At 35.9% G+C, this 24,085-nt stretch overlaps 1 protein-coding gene across 1 annotated transcript in view; it reads left to right on the forward strand.

Moving 5' to 3' along the window:
* Nucleotides 1–24,085, forward strand: part of LOC111050791 (zinc finger protein 423 homolog) — a 179,291-nt gene that overhangs the window by 42,791 nt on the left and 112,415 nt on the right. Inside the window, exon 4 of the mRNA XM_039420065.1 lies at nucleotides 11,973–12,029. Coding sequence (XP_039275999.1) covers nucleotides 11,973–12,029 — 57 coding nt within the window. The remainder of the gene's footprint in view (nucleotides 1–11,972; nucleotides 12,030–24,085) is intronic.

The raw sequence follows: 24,085 nt of genomic DNA on the forward strand, positions 1-24,085 counted from the left end.
CATAATCATATGGATATTGTATTACTGGCTTATTATGGCTGTACATCCTAAACGGTTGGGTTTATCAAAAAAATGACAAGAGTAAAAATGTCATTGAGTTTTACGTAGAATCCAAAAATTTCATAAAAAATGGGAGTTGCCATTCAAATAAATAAAGTCGTCCTCCATTTTGGAAGATGGCGGCCAAATTTTCAATTTAAAATGACATGTAAAATTTCACAAAAAAAGAAGGGAAGTTGCAAATTTGAAATTCTCTGTAAAATGAACGGTCAACAAGTTACCTAATGTTACACCTTATGTGAATCACTCTGTATAGGTGAAATACGCAGGAGAACAGAGATATCAGTTAAAATAACAAGAATAAATAGAATCATATAATAGGAACTTTCAAAACTAAAATGAATATATTCTGGTTATATTTGACAATGTAGTAACTGTAGTCAAGTAATTTTGTGAAACTGAGGCTTTCGGTTTGATTTTCAATCTTTTTACTCTTACTTGCTGTTTCTAGGAAGGTAAACATTTGTTGACATACAATTTTGTGCTTTTTCGATTCAATAAATGTTGTAAAACGTAAAACATGATTGTGGCGCTGTATTTGGATATACCAGTATATGCTCCACGTTGATAGTGGTTTTTTATATGAAATGCCACTTGGGTGCTCAACAGTGATACTATGATCCCTATCATGCAAATAAATTTGCAGAAATTGAAGGCCGTCTGGCTCGCAAATATAATGGGGTTCTAGCCACAGCTCTAGCTCTGTGATAAATGCATGAGTAATTCTATAATAAAGGACCATGAAGGGTCTAGACAACTGATATTTGCTAAGTCTTACCGCCGCTCTCTTGAAGATGTTGTAGAATACCCAGAAAGAAATCAAAAAGATAGTCGGTGACTGGTATACAGTAACCATATATCCAATCAAGAATAATGAAACCCCATTATTATTTTTCTAATTGAGTCTCAAAACGCTTAGCATGAATATTGTATAGCTTAGCTTACATTATAGCTTACATTGCACTAGCACAAACAACAACCAAACAACAAAACACAAGTCACGACGACTAGCCTGCTTGAACTGAGGAACTGACGCAGCGCGACCACGTGGAGCCGACAGGCGGGAGGGGTAGCGGGGTAGTTGCAGACTCAAGTTGCAACTCAAGTTAGCGCTGCAACTCGCATTGCCAACCGGGGTTGGCAACTGCCTTTGATCTTTACCGACTCCGGTCGGAAAACCAAATTTCGATTGTCAACTCGCAAAATCGGTCTCCAACTACGGTTGGCAATGCGAGTTGCAGTTGTTTTAATGCGTGCAACTCAAAATTGCCGATAAATGTCGGCAATCATTGGTTGCCAACTCCGGTGTAAACGCGGCTTAAGTTTTTCCTACAGTTACCATTGAATATGAAAAGTGGGTAACTATGGGTAAAATTGCCTGAAATGCATCAAATGTTTTTCTGTGTAATTTTATTATTGATAAAAACCTTAATCCTAAAATTCTAAAGTCCTCGTTGTCGTTGGTTATAATATTTATAATAATAATTAGCGCGTTGTGCTTGGTTGCACCTCTGCTCACTATAGCAGCCACAGCAGTCACTGTTACCAACTTCATATTGATTTTGCTACACTGTTGCTCCATATAACCTACTAAGTATTTTGCGTTGCCATGTTGCAAATCTGGAGTGCAGAAAAATTTTTCCCGCACTAGAGCGGAAAAATGATTCTTTGCGTTCTGTAATCAGTGCAGCAATGGCCACTTTTCAACGTAACTGTAGGAAAAATATATTTCAACCAGTTTAAAATAATCCATAATATTATTGCTTTGAATCTCAGGGGCCAAAATTCATGCTATGCACGGAAATAAGCTTCCTACAGATTTCAACATATATTTATTGAAAAGAGTTCTTAATAAATATACTATAATGTCTAACACGTAGCGAAGTATTAAAGCTTGAAACAAAAATTTATATAGCGCTTTTGAATAATTCCACAATTCACTAAAAAGGCCTTCTTAATGAGCTCATTAACTATCACTCACTCAATAGATGGTCGCTGAAGTTCTCAATGAAAAATATTCATAATAATAATAATAATAATAATCATTATCTCCAATAATTAATTAGCCAAATCCTTTTGACTCTGCTGGGCTAAGGTATGGTCCAGATCATGAATAATTTTTCTATCAGTATCAGCTCCTGAATGGGAATATTTTAAAGTTAAGAACTCATAATATTTATTGAGTTCACAAATAATCAAACAGTTAATATACATGATTAGTTTGAGATTAAAAAATGTGCTGACTTGTTAATTTCAAATAATTGAAAAGGAACCCTTTTCTTCTGATGCGTCTATCATCCACGAAATCTCAAGCCAGAGAGCTGTGTTCCTAGAAAATTTTCATCTTCTTGCTCTAAAATTTGTAAGCACTCGCCTGATTGGTTTTCAAGTCTTTGTAAGACGTGATATGATTGGCTATTCAAGATTCAGGGTTTCCCTAGCTTTTTGTTATACAACAAATATATAAAAATAACTATTAATAATTATTAACATTTATTGTAGGTTACTGAACTGTATAGTAGGCCATAAGAATTACAATTGAAAGAATCACGTTAAACAATGGTGCAATAACTGTACAAATTCCATACATTGATCTCTATATGATCTCTAGTCACTTTTGTTTTTGTGGTTTTTTAGATACAAATAAATATTTGAAGTATCACAATAATTAATGCCTTCAAATTTACATACCATTCCCTTACATTCAATATTTATAATTACAGTGAAATAAAATATATTTTTGTTACAATAATTGGTTGGTCGGTCAGCTGATCAATTGAGCAATAAGTTGAATAAATTGCCGGCTGAACTGAGATCATGTGACCTACAAAATCATAACAAGAATTCCAACCTCTAAATTACATGAATGTTTTATTTTTGTGTCTGCCAAGAACAAATTACAATATTTTCCATAATTTATTTCTGCCAAAGAATTTAGACTAGTGTATAGTAAGATCTTTTATTGATCTCTCATCGCTTTATCGATAATAGCTGTACTTCTTATCAAAAAAGAAGATTCAATTTTATAATAATTCTACCTTGACTAGGCTGATCATTTTCAGTTCTAAGATGATTTATTTTATTTGATTAATAAATCGTGAGTCACACGTGACGTCACAACCACCATTATGAAAACTTGAACACATGGTACACAGTAGATTATTGATCTTCCAACAACCTGAAAAGCATGCGTTCATTACTTGCTACGTGACACGAATGAATAAGTGGAATAGTAGAACCCCAAAAAGATCTTTGAAGTTTGAGAAAATGTACTCTCTGAGAGTATTTTTCTTGTTTCTCATGAAGTCTTTCTTCTTCTTGTGAGAAAAGACTTGGTGTTTTGTTTGCAAGCAAACTCGATTCAAGTTTGAAATCTATCAGGAGAGTGATAACTTGTGAGCGATGCATGAGGCGGGTAGGTGGAGAAAGTATAGGCCCATTTATTGGCAACAGGCAGTGTTGCTGTAGGAGAACATGAAGAGCAGCATCAGCAGAAGATGCAAATCCGGTGAGGTGGTAGGGGGGTGGCGAAGGGGGGCCCGTCTGGGGGCAAGTGCGAGAGAGAGTCAGCGGCGGTGGTCCCAAATCCCAGACGATATAAACAAGAGCAGAAGAAATATCGCGGGGACATAACTTATATACGATATTGGGATTGTGGCATGGTAGGGGGAAGGAGGGGGGTTGAGGCGTCGTCGTCCAATTCTCCCAAGAATAATATGTTAGTGTATCTCGGGCGCCTGTGAGATGGAGTCTTCGTCATATCGGATGTGCCCATTACAAGCCAACTGCGCCCCGGGGACTTTCCGGGCGCACAAAAGCACTCCTCCCGGTCCCCCCAGTCCTACCCCCGGGGAGCCCCCCGGAGCCCCCTCGCTAATAACGCCTTTCTCAGCTCCACCTTCGTTGCTCACCTTTCACGCTAACCTCACCTCCCCCCATCCACCAACATCATTCACCTCTCCTTCTGTTGAAAGTAGTGTGCCCGCGGCCTTATGGTCATCAATCCAGTCAGTGGCCCACCCCCACTCCGTCGTTTCTTCTGTGTCCAATAGCAGGTGTGATATCTGCTCTAGTTCTGGAGCTCTAGAGTTCTTCAAGAAGACAAGTAGATTTTTGGAACATTTTTCTCGCTGCCCAAAGTTGGTACTTGCCAAATGGCTAGCGGTTATGAACTTTTCCACAAGCAGTGGGTTGCCCACAAGCCAAGAGGTCCTTGACAGTGTCATATTTTTGATACTGCACTAAGAGTTACTATGATCTGAATTGATTTGGTATGTTGTTGTTTTAAATTCTCAATCAATAATACACAATAATATTCATACCCATACAGGATATTTCATATTTGTGGTTTTCTATGAATATGCTGTGATGGAAGAATTTGTAAGACTGTGGTATGAATGAGTTATTCTTGTAGTTCTATCCATTCATCGTAACCTCTCGATAACGTGTGTTGATTTCAGTTCAGTATGAATAAGTATCTACTGTTCTAGAAACATAATTATGAATTGTATTCCAAGAAGTTACTCCTTGATACAATATTGTGGGTCTCTTTATTTATTGGTAGTTATCACAATTTCTACAAGCTGCTTGAAATATCACAAAACAAAATGATGATTGCAATAATAATTGGATAACTCCAATAATATAGCTCGAATGATAATTGAGTGAATTCTTTTCGATAATTCTCCATTCACTCCCAATGGAGTGAAAAGGGAATGAGAGTACTCCATTCACTCCTAATGGTGTGAAAAAAAGGAACGAAAATAGATATTAAATATATTTATCACATGAATCTACAGTAGTTTTATAATAACTATAACTTATACTACTCTCATTGTGAAGATTTTCGTTCCAGACAAAGTCTTCTATTTCGGTAGTATTCACACATTTGCTCTTGATTGAAAAACGTTCAAAATAGCTACAACCCTACATGCAAAACTTTTCCTGTTGATCAATTATACCATTTGACCTTCTACTGGTTCCATTCATTAATTAGATACTTGGGCCCTGTTGCACGAAAACCTTTTAAACGTAAATCATGATTGAATGTTACAAGAGCCAACCAGAGAAGTTTTGTAAAGAAGTCTTCTCTGATTGGTTCTCGTAGCATTTGATAATAATTAAAATTTGACAGACATTCATGCAACCAGGCTTTACTGATTTACACACTCCAAGCTCTCAACACATTCGACCATCGTCAATAACATGTGATTGATACAATAATTTTCCAGTAAGTACTGTTCATGGAATCAATCATTTCCCAGTGAGTGGGTACTGTTTCTGGAACCAATTACACCATCAGCTAGTACTGCCAAAAACAAATTTTGAACAAAATTTAATTAGTTTCCTTACTTTTCACAATGTTGATTTCGATTATCTAAATTGATTACTAAAAATATTATCATTAACATTATCAATTTCATCACAATTTACTTTGATGACAAAACTCAATCACATTACAAATTCATCAATCATTATTAACATCACTGATTTTGATCACAATTTTCCCAACTAATTTAGGGGTTTCTCCTGAAAAACAGACTATTGTTACCAATAAAGTGCAACTCGTTACTTTAGAACCCACTTGCTGTAGACACCATCAGCCTAAAACGTGTCTTTTAACTCGGAATCATAGCTATACATTTGCAGTAGTTGAGAAGGAGAAAGGAGAGTGAGACGTTTGGTTAGTGTCGCACACTGCGCACCGAATATTTTGATCAGGTTTGTCTCGAGTAGAGCACTGGTGGGGAGGGCGGTGATGCCAAGGGTGGTTGGGGGGCGAGCCTCAGGTGGCGGTCGTGCTTGCTACGTCCCTCGGGAACTCATTATCACACCCAGTCCCAACAGCGAGAAAGAGACATCGGGGTAGCGGGTAACGGGTAGGCACTGTCTAATGCAGCTACTCTAGTAACTTGTTCCTACTGTTGAGTGTGCTGGTGTGTGCGCGTGTGTGACTCTGTACATACACTTGCTGTAGCTCCATCGTCCATTCCGACTCCAGGGAATTTGTACGGACATTGGCCATGGGACACATCAACCTCCACTAATAACACGAATGAAAATTTCACCATTATTCCCAACCCGGCCCATCATGACCTCCCCCCCCCTTCTACCCACCACATAACATCGTCCAGGTAAGTAGCTACATCCTTTATCAATATTAGATTTCCACAGTGGTAGCCTGAATGTGGTGCCCTGTTGGGGTAAAGTAAGAAAGGTCATAGTTACTTGGCGATTGCAGCTTATGGAATGATTTCTCTCTCCAAACACATGTGGAAATCTTTGTGGACTTGTTGGTCAATTGAAAAACAAATTCAAAATTTATTCAATACAAAGAACACAATGAAAAAAAAACTATATAATCTCAATACAAATTCTAAATCAAAATACAAAAATAAGCTTCAAGATGGAGTATGCAGAATAAAAGGAGTAAGAATAACCATAGAGAAACAATAGCATAAGTAGATATCCCATGGTATAGGGCGTTTATGTCGCAACTTTTACTGTTATCTCAAGCCGATAGTCCACGTAGTTCTTTCCCGTGAAGCTTTATGACGCTGGTAGTCTCTCATATTGTGCCGTTCATACACTCTTACCCGGTCAAAACTGTAAAAGTTGACAATAATCGACAGTAATTGACTTGAGATAACAGTAAAAATTACGACATAAATGCCCTATACCATGGGATATCTACTTACGATATTGTTTCTCTATGGAATAACTAATAGCCAACTATGGTTTCTCATGTAATGGGCTGGTTCTGGTAACGAGTATAAAATTGAGTAATCAAGGTTGAAGGGGTGTGGGAGAGGGAAAAATAGCAGAGAAAGAGTTCAAAAAGAGTGTTAATTATCCACAGTACCTAGAAGTATGTTCCAGTATGATATTGGTGATGAGTCTGTCTGTGAGAAACACTGTGCGCTACTTGTTAATCGAATCTCTGAATACCCTTCTACCTTAATACGAATGAGAAAATCTCTTTTGCTACCTCTCCTCTGTGAGATGTTACGAGTCTTCGATCAGATCAACAGAAGTGAAAATGTTTGTGTAAGTCAATCTCTTGAGTTTATTCAAGAAATTCATTCGTCTAATAATATAGTACAGAGTGCGGCAGCGATACTTCCTTATATAAAACTCTTTGTATGGATCAGAAAGTTTATATTTATTCTCTGTAATATAGACAAATAATATAAAGTTTTGTTTCAAGTAGTTTTAAATATCAAATCCGTTTGGTGACGTCCCCCATTCTCCTCCATACACTGAGTAAACCAATTTCTGGCATTTGTCATGACTCCTGCCAGCATTGCAGGCGTTATGTTAGCAATTTCTTCTCTGAGACTCTCAAGAGTCTTCGAATCTTGTTGGGTCCTTGAATGGCTCACATTAACAAGGGATTTCAAAAACTCCCAAATGAAAAAATTACAAGGGTTCAAATCGGGAGATCTGGGTGACCAATCCAAATGGCTCCTAATTGAGATGAGGCATCCTGGGAAGTGTTCCCTAAAGTGAAGTCACGCTCAGAAAGTTCCTGCACAATTGTCATCTTGTATGACGATCTTGGAAATGAAGAAGATCATGAAGAATTCGTCTTAGGCTCGAAGCACATTTGCGACGCTAGCCAGTTGCGTTTTTACGAGTGGAGCGACTCTCTGCCGGCAGCCAATTTCAGTTCAGTGCACACTTGTTCGTATGGACAGCGTCTCACTGTCGAGCGACGTCAATTAGTACTCAGCAATTTTCGTGGCTTGGGCAACTTGGTCATTAATCGTGATTTAAAAGTTCTGATTTCGAATTTTCAAAGTTTTTTGTAATACCGGATGTCAGGGCAATTATTATAAAAATCACAATTATTAAAGGGATTAATTATTCATTGGCAGTAATAAATAATAAATTAATTAATTGGTTGATAGAATTAATTGAAATATAGAGATAATGCAAATGAAGAGCAGATAGTACAGCTTTTTCAAAAAGACCTTTTACTCCTTTTTTAAATACAATAAACATCTAAAATTATAGAACCATTAAAATCAATTGAAAGCACTATGAATTCCAGAAATTACTCCATCTTCAGGTGAAAATTCAAAATAAATAAACATCAGTATTGACTTATTAAAAATTATAATATGAACATTATAGCATTAAAACCCTTATGTTATGTCTTTATAATCAACAAATTAATGAACATTGTTTTAATAATCTTGGATCAGTCAATAATAATGTTTATTTATTTCGAATTTGTAAACCCTACATTTGTAGTTTGAACCTGTAGACGGGATAGAAAAGGTCCCGAAATGTATAGTGCTTTGAATTTCCAATTGTTCTATAACCATTCAGAAAACGTTATGTTTGTTCGAAAAACGGTACTATTAGAATTCTATATTTATTTTTTACAGCATATTGTAAGGGTTTTCTTATAAGATGATAGAAATTCAACAATTGACTCACCTCAGGGCCTCCTTGACGTTTATTTGCTCGAATGGCCAGTTGGGGTGGTAGATACAATAGGATACTATCATAGGTGAGCCAGAACTTAACCTTACAAGATGATATATAATACTGCTAGCTTGAAATGCTCACAGAGACCAGAACACTTGTATCGAATATGCAGCTTATTATTTGTTTGAAGCGATTGGGACAATATTCAATAGGAATATTTGTCTCGACAAACAAGTTGGCACAAGAAAATTTGTACTATTGAGTCTCATGTAACAACCTCTCTTTTTTAGATAAATTTTACTGCCTGACTTAAAAACTAGTGGCCACTAAATCTATTACTTACATGCCCTTCATCCATCTAATTTTTGTTTGGGAGTGGAATTAATTTTTTCTTTTTGCTACTAGATCAATTCAACGTGTTGGGCTAGCCTACTCACTTTACATTCACAATTATAGATTATTGAGCAAACTAAATTCAACTGGGTTTTACTTTTTATATCATTGAGTTTCTAATTTTTTAGCTCCAACTATAATTTACATTGAGAAAAACAGATAAAACATTTAAAAAATAGTTGAGATCAATTACGTATCACAGCCAGTCAAGAATGAATCGGCACCAGAACAGACAGAGCGTCACCAAATCTTTCTCGTTTTTCTCCTCAAGAGTCAGATGACTTTTGTATTACCAACTTACTATTTAAATTACCAACTAAATACAACTATTTTATGAATTTGTCATTTTCAGTTGTGACGATCATAATATTATTTATTTTTCTAGCACATTTAGTTCACAAATTTCCTTTTAATTAACAAATATCATTATAATTATTTTCCAATTGATCACTTTAAGTCGATTTGTGACGTCATCAAGTTGACTGGACATATAGCCTTTGGCGGTCTATTCAAACTATTATTATTTATTAGCTCAATTAGACGTCCTTTTCTGAACTGTCTCTTTACAATATATACAGTAAATTAACTCTATATACACAGCATTTATGGGAGAAGTATTCTATTTGCCTCCAAAATATAGCATGAGATGAAAGACCACCAACAATTCCAAGAACCGGCAGAACAATCATAGAAATTACTTTGAATTCTGTGTTGCATATCCATTTATTTTCGTTAACAACGTAATGTAAAGTAATGGATAGAACTTCAGGTGGAAGATTATAGAGCAGTTGACTTTGCTAATAAATTGATTTTTAACAACCAAAAAAGTATTATATTCTTGTAGTATAAGAATACTGAACACTACTGACACAAATTTAGCACATGCTAAAGCACAAGCACAATTAGGTCTCTTTCACACGATAGGAGACGTGCAACTTGAACACTGAACAGCGTTCACGTTCTTTTGTCAAAGTACATTGAGTCCAATCGTGTCTTTCACATGGTGATCCCGAGCCAGGAACCTCCTTTTGTCACGTCTTTTCCCCTCGAGGCAAGCAGAAACCAGTTTGGATCGAGATACTAGCGGACAAATCGCCGCTTTCATATGGTGATTCTACGTCTCTCCGGTCATCACTTTTTCTCAAAATCTATCTTTCTTGAAAATGAAGATAGAAAGATTCTAATTTCGGAGTCCAGAACCCATATACTTCTAACAACTTTTAGAACGCCAGTGACCTAGTTGTCGCTCTGGTCGTAAAACCGCGACTGGAAATGACGCAAGTGTGCACCGGGCCTTACAGAACGATCGGAAAGTCCTGGAGCAGACGCATTTTAGCACGCAGAACATAAAAATAGCAGCATTAAAACTCTCACTGCCTCAATGTTCTCAGACCTAATGGGCCGAAGGACTTCAGTTCTTCATCTTGTTACACTTGCAGTTTGTCTGGATGAAGTGACCTACGTAACAATTGATTTCCGGTCATAGGCATTAGCCAAAGGGGCTAAATTAAAGCGATTTCGAGCTGGGTTGTGAACACAGAACACTGTTCATTGTTCTCATTGTTCCATTGCATGATGGCGATTGAACATGTCGAGGAGAAAACTTTTGGGATCTGACATCTCTAGCGAGACTAAATTTGCTCTACTACGACATCAGCTGACTGAATGGCGTTTACTTTAAAAAAAGAACTTTTGCTGCCGCACCCGGTATGTAGGATTCATTTTTAGTAAGTAGTCCTCTTGTAAGCTCAATACTGTGAGTCTTGGAAGATGCTAATGTGCTAACAGGACGATCAAGTCGCGGAGAAGATCGATGCCATTGAACAGCTGTGTAATGATAAAAACATGTGGAGTATATCTACAAGTTTCTCTATGTACAATAGAAATTTCAACTTTTATTGAATACAAAATCTCGAACGTTGTCAATCTCACTGAAAAAGCAAGATAGTTGCTTCCAATCAAAATGTCTTGAAACATTCTTTCTCTCGGAGTTCGCTTCGAAGATCATTATAACAATCAATGACTCCTCTGATTGGAGTGTAAAACGCTTCAATTGAATAAATTTAAAGTAATCTGAAATATGTGTTTTTGACAAGTAAGTTGATTGAAATGAACTCCAAGTGGATTTCATGTGGATAGTTTTGACCTGAGCACTCTCAGCAGTAGAATTGCTCTTTCACTAACTCTTGGATCAATCATTTAGTGGAAGTTTTAAGCAGTTAAGATTGAACCACGTCTAAGAAATGAAAATACTTACATACAATGTCCTAAATATCATTGTAATATCCAAATATAAGTGAAATAAAAATAAAGAGAATATCATCAGAAGCATGGATAATGGAATCTCATTCTATTTAGATTCTACAATATGGTTTTATAACGAGCTTTACCTCATTTTTGTGGAAGGTCTAAAATGAAGAATATTGTCTTGACCACCAGCGCTTTGAAAGTTTCTAACAATTTCTTGGACGATGTTAACATCGTAGTCTAGTAGACTAGAAAACAGTGACAGGCTCAAAGTTTTTGTTGAACACTTTTGTGATCCTCATACAACATGATAGAAAAATATAGAAACACTGTGTTGTGGGTTGAGCTTGCTCTTTATGTACTGTACTAATAAAAATGGTCATTTGTGATTATATACTTATGGATATAGGTATGGATACAATTGGAAGTGACTTGATCAAAAAATCATTCTACAGGTCAAAACATCAAACATATCACCTATGTATTTCATAATAAATACGTTCAAGAATCAGTAAATGAATACTTTTAAGAATACGTATTCACTAAATAAATACGTTTTCAGAATCAGTCACATTTACTAACTCACCAAAATATTCTGTGTAATACGATATACTTACCTAACTATCTTCGAATGTCATCTATCTGTCTTAGAAGTGCTAAATCACTTGAAAATGTAATTTTGAAATACCAAGCAGAATATAATGATAATTAGTATCTGATTCATAAAATATTTTTCAATGGTTTCTTCACACGCGGTAGTGAGTTAAATTCTTGCATTCAATTCAAATCAATTGATTTCTAGAATCAAGATGTAATATTTTCTAATCATGTTTCAGCAGAAGATCATGCTTGCGACGGGCTACATGATGATCAAGAGAACAGCCTTGGTTCAGGTCAGTTCACACCTCATAATACGCATCTTGCTCTGTTTTTTTTAACAAACTGTTACATCAGAGAATAATTTATCTCTTTTCAGTTTATGGCTACTTGAATTATAAATATAAAGAGAAATAAAAATCTCAAAATCAAAAATACCCTTTCTTACTTGAAAATTGCATCAATGTTGAAACATGTTGTGATAAAATAATTCAAAAAGGGTACTGAGATTTTTATTTTTCTTTATATTGAGAATAATTTACTTCTATCAGGACTTACACTGGACCTGCGCCTACAAGAAAAGTGGCCACCCAGCATTCATTTTTTAAACGGGAACAAGACGAACTAAGATGTCGACAAACTGAGATGCTCTCTACAGCTGATTAGTGATTGTTCTCAGTAGGAAGACCACCAACCACGGGGGCCATTTTTTTCTAGGCTCAGGTCCGGTAGGATGTAGGAGGTTCTATTGGTTTTGAATTGAATAATTGCACATCAAATTGCGTGCAATATTATTATTATTAATACTATAACTTCGTTTAAAAATAGATATGAATTCATGACTGATCTATAACCTGATGTTTCTAGAATGGCTTCTAGTCTCTATTATAAAATACCGCAATAATAAAATATTATTGTTATTTCCAGGGTTGTAAGTTGCGTTACTCAACATATTGATTGATTCTATTGATTCATTTTTGAATCCTATCTATTCAATTACACAGGAATAATAGAAAAGATTGAGATAAGAACATCAGCATAGCCCAGAACTGTTCCTCTCCAAAATGTTTATAGATGAACAAACTTTTTGTCTGATGCGTATAGTGCTGTCCATTTTCCGAAATCATAAAGCAGTCCCTTTCCTAAATTCTATGAAGAAACATCATTATGCTTTGGACTCTTGTTGGTTATCTTTAGCTGTGTCCAGTCCAACCAAACTGATGATCATAGTGTACTCTATGCTTAAGTTCAATTTTAATTTAAATCACAAGCTCGAAATGTACTGGAGATGACATGTCACGTTTAGACGACATATAAATTTTCTCGGACAAGCACTCTGTTGGCTCACACCGAAACCCTCTACAGTGCACACTTGTAATTTAATCTACAAGTGCGCCTCCAGTGCACGTCACTCGGAGACATTTTTATCAGTCACCTCTTCAACGGTCATCACAAATAGACTAAGACAGGTGCTTTGTCCGTACATGCAGCTGGGGAGAATATCGGTGTTAGTGGTGACATTTGCGAGTAATCTTTGTTAACAGCACCGAGACGGCTACTAGATGTATTCAAACGGGAGAGTAGGTTGTTGAAGAAATGTTAGGCTGACAAAATTGAAAGCCAGAAGGGGCATGTTGTCTCAGTACGTCCAGATGACAGAGGAGAAGTTGTCAGCCGGTGACAGCTGAAACTAGGTCACATTTGGACGGTGTTCTTGGACGTCGCGACGCCGGTCGACACCACGTCACCGCAGAGCGCAGCGTCAGCAAGGGGCGGACCGCTGCTAAGTGGAATTGCATGTCGACGCTGAAAATTAATGAGCGACGAATGGAAAACTGTCCGTTCGGAGAAGTAACTGACACTCACGTTGGAAATCGTTCCAAGTCGCTTCTCGACTTATTTAACGGCGCCAAGCATAGATCTGGTGGGCGGGACGGACATATTCACGCATCACTCTGTCCGTCAACTCCCGGCGGACTTGCCTCCCATCCGACCGTCGACAGCTGCATACATAAAAGCCGAATATTGGTGGCCACTTCATCTGCAACCCCTTCATGAAAGAGTTGACGTCACTCTACTAACTTGGCCTTTTGTCATCCCTGCTGATGGCTTCTATCACATTTGAACACCTTCAACTGTGGAAGGGTACTGAGAATAGACACCATGCTTCATATTGACACCTTTGTTCCTCTGATACAAAATAAATAGTCTTTTATTACTATGTCCATTTTCCCGTAGCTTTGCATTTTCAAGGAAGTTAAATAGCTTCTTTAGATTGTTACTCGATTATCAAGTTTCTTAATAATTATGTTCATTTTAAATAATTCACTTTATGAGTCACTAATATTTTTTTCAAATTATCCGATTTTATTCTTGAAATTTACATCCACATGTATTTACTAATAAAGTAATTTCATGGGGATACATGAATATTGTTTGATTATAATATAAATAAAGAGTACTAGTTATTTTTTTAATAATTAAATGACATTTATTCGTTTGACATGTGAAAATTAATATACTATATCGACAATAATTGACATACATTGAATTCAAAAACAGAGTAATTATTACAAAATATAAGATAAACTGATACACAATAAAACAACCAAGTATAGAATGAATTGGAGCATACAGTTGGTGCGCCCAACTTTCAGGCACATTTGCTTGCAAAATATTTTAATTTTCCCATTCACCTGATAGCTCAATTAGAATTCTACTTGTTGTGTGATTTCTAGATGAAAAAACTGGGGAATTCAGATTGAACGCAGAGAGATTTCTTTTTAAATAGAGAGTATATTTTTGGGGTTATCAAAGATCAGTCTTCAAAATATGAGCTCTTGTTAACCATGCTGAGAAGAAAGTATCGTCTTTAATTGATATAATCATATGGCAAAACTGGATCGGATAGTGAATCCAGTGAATACAACTCGTCATCTTTCCCAATTCGGATCAAAATATAAAGATGTGACATCGACAAACAATAATGAAAGATTCGATTATGGAAAATGAAACATTTCTTTAGTGCTTTCAGTACCTCATGTGAGAAACCAAAAACGGAAAACCTCAACATCTTTCCTCTATGACTATCGGATTGTCGGATTAATCGGATATCAAATCCACATACAATTAAAATTCATTTAAATAAAAATTCTTTCATTACTACTACAGTATAACATTTCAGGCCTCGATAAGCGATCTCCTCAATAATTGTGCGTTCACTCCCATTAACGAGTAGTTAAATTTACATGAGAACATAGAAAGGGGTGTGTTCAGTGCAATTTCGGTGGTGAGGATGGGAAGGAATTATTGCGGTACAGATTTGTAGGCTGAGAAACTCGGTTCTTGTCTTGAGGGATGAAGAAGGCATGGTGGCGGGGAGAAGGGTGGGTTGCTACAGGCTACAGAATACAGAACCCACTGTTCTTCGGTTTAAGACAACGATGTTATTGTTCGCCAAAAGGGAGACAGTGGCGTCTTGATCCCTGTTTCGCATTCAATGAGGTCCACAGCAGTAGGGTTGGTTTTGTCAGTTGAGAGGGAAGGGGTAGTCTCTTTGGCCAACTTGTTGCTGTTCACTTCAAGCGGATCGTCGCCTCAAAACCTGAAGAGTGAGAGCGCAAAGTGTACAGAAGAGGAGGGAATAGAGCGGTTGTAGTTCCACAACTTGTCTACAGAATGCGCCTCTTGTCAAGAGTGGCAGTAGCGCTGACCCGCTTCGAAGCCAGGTTTTTGAATTGACGCGGAATTATTTTTCAGTATGTATGTTTCATTTTTCATCTACTGATTTAGTATTTGAAATAAAACCTAGCTAGAGATCTCTTCAGATTTTTACAATCATCATCAATCATTTTTATACTCACCAACGATAGCTTCAATTCGAACTCACTCATTACACTTATCACAATTAACAGATAAAACACAAGAGGATCTTGATGCAACAGATTGTCTCAGTATATGTCTAATTCAGGATTATCTTAGATTCATGATAGGATGAATACTTTTTCATAGAAAACCAGTAGTCATCGAACTCTGGTTACTCGAGACATGCATAGTTAGGTGATCCATGCCATTTTCCATGTCCAGTTTTAACAAGTGTCCTGAATCACAGTAGCATTTCCAAATGTTGTGGAATAATAAGATAACTTCATACATCGTTAAGAATTTGAATGGAAGCTGTAGAGTGGAAGATGTTTCCCTCACAAGAGATCTGGAAAGATAATTCTCCACACTTTCACAATACATCGCAGACTTTCAAGCATGTATTATGAAAATGGTATTTATTTTTCAAAAAGCAAGAGGTGATTAATGGAAAATAACCTAAAGATAAACTTATGTGGAGTATTATTCTTGTATTAATAATTGGAGGGTATCGTACGGTGCATTATATAGGTTTTCTGTTATGATAATTTGTAGAATTTTAAATGGGGAAATCTCTAATAATCTTAATTTTGAACTCATAACTTATTTTAAAAGAATTTTATACATTATGTTATACACCAAGCATTATGCAAATCCTTCATGCTGTACAAACTAATTGTAACAATGTTTGGTTGAATAAAAGTGAATGTCTGATTCAGTCCCATTTGATAGTTGTGGGTGTCACTCAACTAAGACAGGCACAGAACACAGAGGTAAAGAGCTTCAGCCCTTCTGACTACAAGTGGCAACAAACCCAACACAAGAGAAGGGTTCCATGTATCGGCTAGACAAAAGGGCCTTGTCACTTGCTAGCTACTAGCAGTAATTTGTCTCCGGCCCGAATAATTAGGTGCGATTCTCCGCCTTTAATTAAGGTCCGCGTCATTCTGTCTGATTTACATGTGGGGGACGGAGGCCTTTGTGTCTGCCTGTTGGTTCAGTCTTCTTCCACTCACTAAGACGTTTGTCTTGGTAACTCCAAGTTGCCTCTAAATCACAGGCAAAATAGAAAGCGTCTCTGTAGTGTTTACTGTGTAAGATGTTCACGGGTCGCGATGTGCCTTGACATTTGCACTCCATTTGATAGCCTGGTAATGGATTGCTAGGGTTTTGGCGGAGTTAGGTGATCTCACAGAGGCTACAAATAATCTGCTCACCTTATTGCTTCATGTGCTGGGACTCAATTAAAAGCGTGTATGTAGAGATATTTTTGCACTACTCGTTAAGCAATTAATTACTGCAATAGACAGTGGAATAACTCAAACACATAAAAATGATTGAAAATTTATTTCACTTTTTGAAGAAATAGACTTTCAATTCAACAGCTGAACCACATTCAAGATAGTGGATTTCATAGATAAGTGCACTTGTCACGTTTTCTAACACCTCCTATAGAAGATAGCTGTGATTAAAGTAATCCCAATGATAAATTGTATATTTTCCACTGAGTTAAAATGAATATCAACTCTAAAACGTTTGTGTCTCGATGATCTGAAGTAATATAAAAGATTGATTCTTGTTAATAGAATGAATAAATTCCATCTCATATGAATCATATTACACTCATCAAGAAAATAATATATCTATCTATAACTTTTCATAAATTATTCTGATACAGTACAGAGTCAAGAAAGAATGGAGCTATCTGCTATGTCTTATGACAGACAAAGAAAGGAAATCAATGTTAATCAGAAACTGACTTTGAAACATGAATATCACTATAACCAATATCACAGAGAAGGATAATTTTCATCTCTGTGACACTACTCAGTAGCTTTATGAACAATATTATACGTGGATATTTCCTATGGCATATGTGTAGCGTCTAATACTTCGATTTATTCACTAAGGTACTATTTCATGAAAAATATTATTATCAAATACCAGAATTCACTAATTAGTATAATAGAAAGGACGGAAAAATAGTTGTTCAAAGTTAGTTCCAGCATAGAGAAAAAATAGTGTGAGTAGATATCCCATTGTATAGAGCGTTTATGTCGCAGCTTTTACTGATATCTCAAGCCGATAGTCCACGTAGATATTTCCCGTGGAGCTGTGTGACACTGGTAGTCTCTCATTTGGCGCATGGCACTCTCACCTGGCCAAAACAGTAAAAATCGACAATAATCGACAGTAATCGGCTTAAAAGTTACGACATAAACTCATGCTATTGTTTCTCTATGGTCCTAGTCTTCCCTATTCCCTTGCACATACTTTTATTCGCTAGTTTTTTTTTTTATTTAAATGTTATAAAGGATGAAGTCATAAAGTACATCTTCGAAAACAGAAACAATTCTATTTATTGTAAGTGGTCCACATTCCATGCATAAATTATGACGGGCAAAATTGGAATGCTTCCATTGAACTAGAACAATATCAAAGTAGTACTGATGAGCCAAATTGAAATTCTTTCATTGGATATGAACAATATTTCGAACTTGAAGTATTATAAAGTGGCAATAATTGTAATTGACGGAGCGAAACTGATCGTGTGTTCTATGAGTGCTGCCGCATTCCTTCCGTTTTAATTCGGTTTCGGTGAGGAATTCGTCTGATAAGGCTGAATTGGATCGGATCTGGATTGCTAGCTGGAGGCTAGAGACGACACGCAACCTGCGAGAGGATGGAGGAATGGGAAAATTGAGGAGTCCGCGAGCTGCCGTCCCACATTGTTGGTACATGATGCGTATGCAACCACATCACCCATCTCTTGCTTTGCCTTCTTATTTTACTCCTCTTTCTCCCGTTTCCTTCTCATTCTTGCTCTTCCTCTCATGTTTCAATTTTCTTATTCTTGGAATTTTTCTCGTTTCCTTCTTTACCTTTCCATTTTCCTCCTTTTCTTCTCTCTCCTCTTACTTCTACTTTCCTTGTTCTCCACATAGAGCTTCCCAAATGTATGTATTTATTTTAAACTTATTTCCACTTTTCGATCTTCCTTCAGATTCTCCAACTCAATCTCTCGTGAATTCACATCCTTTTCATCAGTATAATCATGATGTGAGTTTGAAAATTAATTTTCTCATTCTTCATTATTGGTCTCTCACATGAGTGCTACACCTCTGATGATTATTGGAGAAAGCTGTAATGATACTCATATTGAACTCTGTTATCATCTTTTCCCATCTAACTTGAACTTTTTCTATAAAGAAAAAGAGACTCTCTCGTCATTCGTCTTCTTCTCTCAACTATCTCTACATTCCCGGTCTCTCCTCTCTTTACATTCCTCCTGTTTTTCTATGAGCAAATCTTTCATAGCTCTCCCTTAAAGTAGTTGCACGTGTTCCCTTAATAGCAGTAACTAATTCAAAAGTCTCAATGGTGAAAATGACACACATTTCCAGAAACAAAAGAGCATTTCAATTGTGTTAGTGCTCTACATTCCATGAACAAATATTTTCGCCAAATTGATGCATGATATTGTCACCATCATTCAATATTTTTCAATATCTATTCTTTATCATTCAATTATTTCCTTCCATCTCCTCTTACTATATTCATTCACTGCTCGTTCATCTCCCCCACACATTTTTCATCTCCTTCTGCCACTTTCTTCATTTAACAATAATGTCCTTGATATATCCACCTTCAACATTACTCAGTCGTTCGCCATCAGCTGCTGCCAGTGCATTAGGCGGAGCGGGGTAGTGGATAGGGGGGAGAGGGGGCTGCAGTCCAGTGACTTGTCTAAGGGCTCGTATCCGCGACTCTCTGCCATGAACCCGTTACACGACAAAATAGCTACCTTCAAATTTCTTCCGTTCTTGTGACTGTACTGGAGCTATATACATTGAAAAATAGTAGAACTCTTTTTGTTTTTTCTCCAACCGCGTACGAATAAGGGACAGAGAATTTCTATGTATATAGTCGTGTAGCTGCACGTGTCGACAAATATCCAATGCATTTCATCTTACTGGCCGGCCAAAAAAACTCGTTTCCTAAGACGTCAGTTTTAGTGTCTTTCTTCGTCCATTCTTGATCTCTTTCAGTTTGTCACCTGGTCATATGGGACATAATTATGATAATATATTTATCTCATATTGATCAGGATTTTGGAGTTTCAAATTACAATTCAATGAACAGTCATTTTTCATTGACAGTAAGATTGTTTATTTGTTTGTTTTCAATATTGACTGCAGCATCTTTCTCTATTTAATAACAAATGTGCGCTCGTGCGATAGATAGAAAAAATTTATTGTATACTCGAGGTGACTTTCATGTTTGGCATTGACTGATAGCTTATTTATACCCCAAAATTATCTTTTTACCCCAAGGTAGGTGTTTTTTTTTTACATACATTTCATTTTATTACCACAAAAATTGAAATCTTTGCAGCCAAGCGAGTAGCGTTCATATTTATTTATTTAAATTTTTTTAAAAGCTAGTCTTGTGTCATTGTTTTTTAAATATATATTTCCATTTGAAATAGCCCAATTATAATATTCAAGCATATTACCATATTACCATATTATTTAATCATATTAAACCAATGTTCTCAATTTAATAAGAGTGTTAAATATTCTTTTCTTCCATTATTGTTTTCATTTTCTCACCCACAGTTACATATTTAGTGGAGGATCGTCCTCGCCATTACAAATTCCATTCTGCAAAAATTATTTGCAGTGTTGTGCACTCATTAAAATGTGAGTGTTCTCACTTCAAATGTTATTAGCATTCATAAAAACTGAAGCTCCTCATCATGAACTTTCACAATGAATGATTGATGAAGAATAAACCCGATCTCCACATTCTTTTTGGCTGATTAACTTCTGGTAATCTGGATAAGTGATATCTGCTTTTGATTTCAGCTGAAAATTTGATTCCATTTTTAGAAATAATGTAATGGATAAGATAAAATATACTTTCGTGATTCGGAATAGGCAAGAGCCTAAACCTTGAGTAGAAGAAGAAGAAGACTTGTGGTAATCTCATGATAGATACCCTGTGATACAATGCTAGTAGAGAGATGTATGACCGTTGGAATGAATAAAGGACCTCATCTATGAGTGGTCACTCATTTGGATGTATGATCAAGCAACTCACTAAACAACGATCAAGCATCGTAATATTGACCAACTTTGGAACGTTAATAAGTACGGCCTCAAGAATTTGAGTTCATTGGTTTGTGAAATCAACAAAAATTACAAGAAAAAGCTCAATAGCTTCGGTTGTATCTTCATCTTATATTGATGAATAGATACCATCAGTTCAACGATGTATTGAATTGTGATAATATAGGGTTTTGAAAATGTGTTGAATTCAAATCAGATCAAATCAAATTTATTCTCTTCAATACTTTACAAATTCGATGTATATTGTAAAGCATAACAGTAAATACAGTAGTACTACAGTATAACATAAAATTTATAAGCATACCATAACAAAGACTATAGTAACAAATATTTTTTGTACAATATACATAGTAATATAAGTATGAGAAATACCCTTACATAGGCTATTGCCTGTGAATAAATGTGAATCTGGATTAAAATGATTCAGATTAAACTTGTATGAGAAAGTGAGAGAGTAACAGTAAGGATAATAAAGAAATAAAGAGATTTGAAGTTTAGTACATGTTCTTGAACAATAGAATTTTACCGGCATTTTAAAATAGTGATTGGCATTCTGAACTACCTGAACAGTCTGATCAATAACATCATATTTTTCTAATTATTTACTTAAATCAATTACAAAAAATGATTACTATTAGGTACCCTTATTCTATGTGTCAAAATATGAAAATATTTATTTGTTTTTCAAATGTCAAAATGATTTTGACACTATTGATAATGACAAGCGAAATAAAAAATAAGATAATAAGGGTACAGTACTGGTATATTTCTTTGAAATCGTCCCTTTAAGTAGCTCCATAAAAATACTTGAATACTTGAATTGATTTGAACGAATCCAGTAAATTTGTTTAGGTGCAAGAGCAGTAAATATTTTTAAAACATTCTTCATCAGATATTATAATGTCTTTCAACAATAAATCATCATGTTCAAAACTGTATGATGTTATAATTAGCCCAGTCGAAGTAAATCTTCCTCGAGGCAGGGTGCTTTAAACAACTCCCTATTCGTAATAGTGAATAACAAGTGGTCCGAACAAGACTGCCGCTGAGTCTGTTTATGTGTTTATAATATTGGCCGAGGTAACGAAGGTTTTGAAACTGAATCCGTTATTAGAGCTGGCTATCATTGTATGCAAACAGGCTGTTTTGAGCTCCATTTCTGGTACAAAATATGCTGGGAGTCATGATGACTTATGGCCGGTCATGAAAAAGGATATAGGAGTTGATGCACAAGTCTCAGTTCTCCTGAAATTGCGGTCAACGGGTGGTCTTCGAGCACCCATGGCGTATCCCAAGTCTTTCAGGCCCAAGTTTGGAGACCGATCAGCAATGTAAAAAATACACAAAAACAGAGCTCAATAAACAGAAATGATTGTAAATGATGAATTGGGATCGATCTATACGCCTTTCATTCATGAAGAAAGATTTACGGCTAGACTAGTTCTACTCAGATATTATACTCTACGTTCTATTCCACAATCTCTGTTTCTACCTTGTCATTATTATTCTAGGTGAGCTTGAAATTGGAACCATAAATCATTTCCAGTGATGAATTTGTTTTGGACATGCACCTTCCACTTGAACGTGCCTTTGGACTATCACTGAATCACTGATACACTGGTCCATTGGAATCTCATTAAACAGCTACGCATATGAACAGTTGTATTTATCCATCGATATAAGCATGGAAAGATTAAAAGAAATTATCATTTGTATTCTTCAACCAAATACGTAAAATAAACAATGGAAATTCGTGTTGAAGTGGAATATTATATTTCCTGAAAGATGAATTTCAAATAACTATTTAAATATGTAATAGTTTCCAATTTCCTGTTGATAAAATATTTCTACAAAAGTGCTAAATGCTCGCTATTCGTAAAAAAATGTTATTTGCAAGATCCAACTTTTTCAGGACTATAACTATAACTAGTACAGTTTGTTTAGAGTAAATTACTTTGAATACTTACATACCTTGTATTTTAAAGCTAGGCGTTTGAAGCAGATCTGAAACCTTCTTTGCTCAACATACTCCTACAGAATCGAGTCCAGTTCAATGAACATATCAAGAATTAAGACTCCAAATCGCTCATTCTTTTGCATCAAGATTTTAAATTAAAGGCATGAATTATTTGGAAGTCTCCTAATTTCAGCTCAAATGATATGATTACTTCATGTGATAAATCATAATTATACAGCATTCAAATAAAATACTTGATCATTATTTTCTCACCAAGATTGAAATTCCCCATTCCAGTAATACAGCATCATACTACTTATTCAAGCTCACACAAAAGCTCTGCACATCTATTATTAAATTGTTAATAATATAATTGAAAATATAACTTTTGTTCACTTTATTACTGTTATTATATATAATAACATTATTATGAATATAAGTTATTATTTTGTGATTGTAGAAATTTCTGTAAAATTATTTAGCAAATAAATTCCAATCACAGAAATAATTTCTTCATGCACAGGTTGAAAATGAAGTTGTTATTGAAGAGACTTGAGATATTGTCGATAATCAACTTTATCTCAATAAAACTTATCATTTTACAAGAGTAAAGTTGTTAATTTCAGCTTCATGCTATTACACTATACTCTTTTCCCATGCACACTCATGAACTCGTTTATACTAGTATAGTAGTGTATACTAAACAAAATACATTCGGTCTAGTAGTGGTCTTGCGAGAGTTGTAGGTGGCAAGTGAACGCAGAGGAGACAAAGGAATGGAAAGGAAATATTGAAAAGGTGATGCGGACCCTAATCGCACTTTGGGGCACAACTTGGCCAAAACTTTACCGATGCTTGGTGGGGTCCACCGAGGGCTGTTCAAATGTGGAACAGCGATGCCTGCTTACCCTGCGCTCACTGTACCTCGACACTCGACTGCTGGGCCTTTCATTCCTGTCATTCCCACCAAATAAACAAAGCTTCCACTGTGAGATCCACTACTTACTGTCAGTATTCCCGTATAATAACATCAACTCTACCCATTCAACCAATGCTGAAAGTTAAAAGTGAGTGTCACTTCACCGATTCACCATTCATTCATTGTGTACTTCATCCAACAACTCAGAAGATCCTCCTCAACGCTGTCGTGCAGCATATCTTTTTAGAAAATCTTTGGTAAGTTCTTCAAAGAAGAATTTCAATTCACTGCTTTGAAAGTTCTCCATCTTCTTTTCATTGATCATTTGGAGCAAGTGATGACTTTTCATTCCTACTATACATGAATCCCTGAGAATTCTCTTTATTATTTATTAAGTTAACAATACAATGATCGGAAAAGAAAAAACAGGCTATTGAAGTTTGCTTCAATCCGATCCAATAATTGCATTGATTTATGGTTTCT

The sequence above is a fragment of the Nilaparvata lugens genome, chromosome 2 (genome assembly GCF_014356525.2).
Source record: "Nilaparvata lugens isolate BPH chromosome 2, ASM1435652v1, whole genome shotgun sequence".
Classification (NCBI taxonomy): Eukaryota; Metazoa; Arthropoda; class Insecta; order Hemiptera; family Delphacidae; genus Nilaparvata; species Nilaparvata lugens.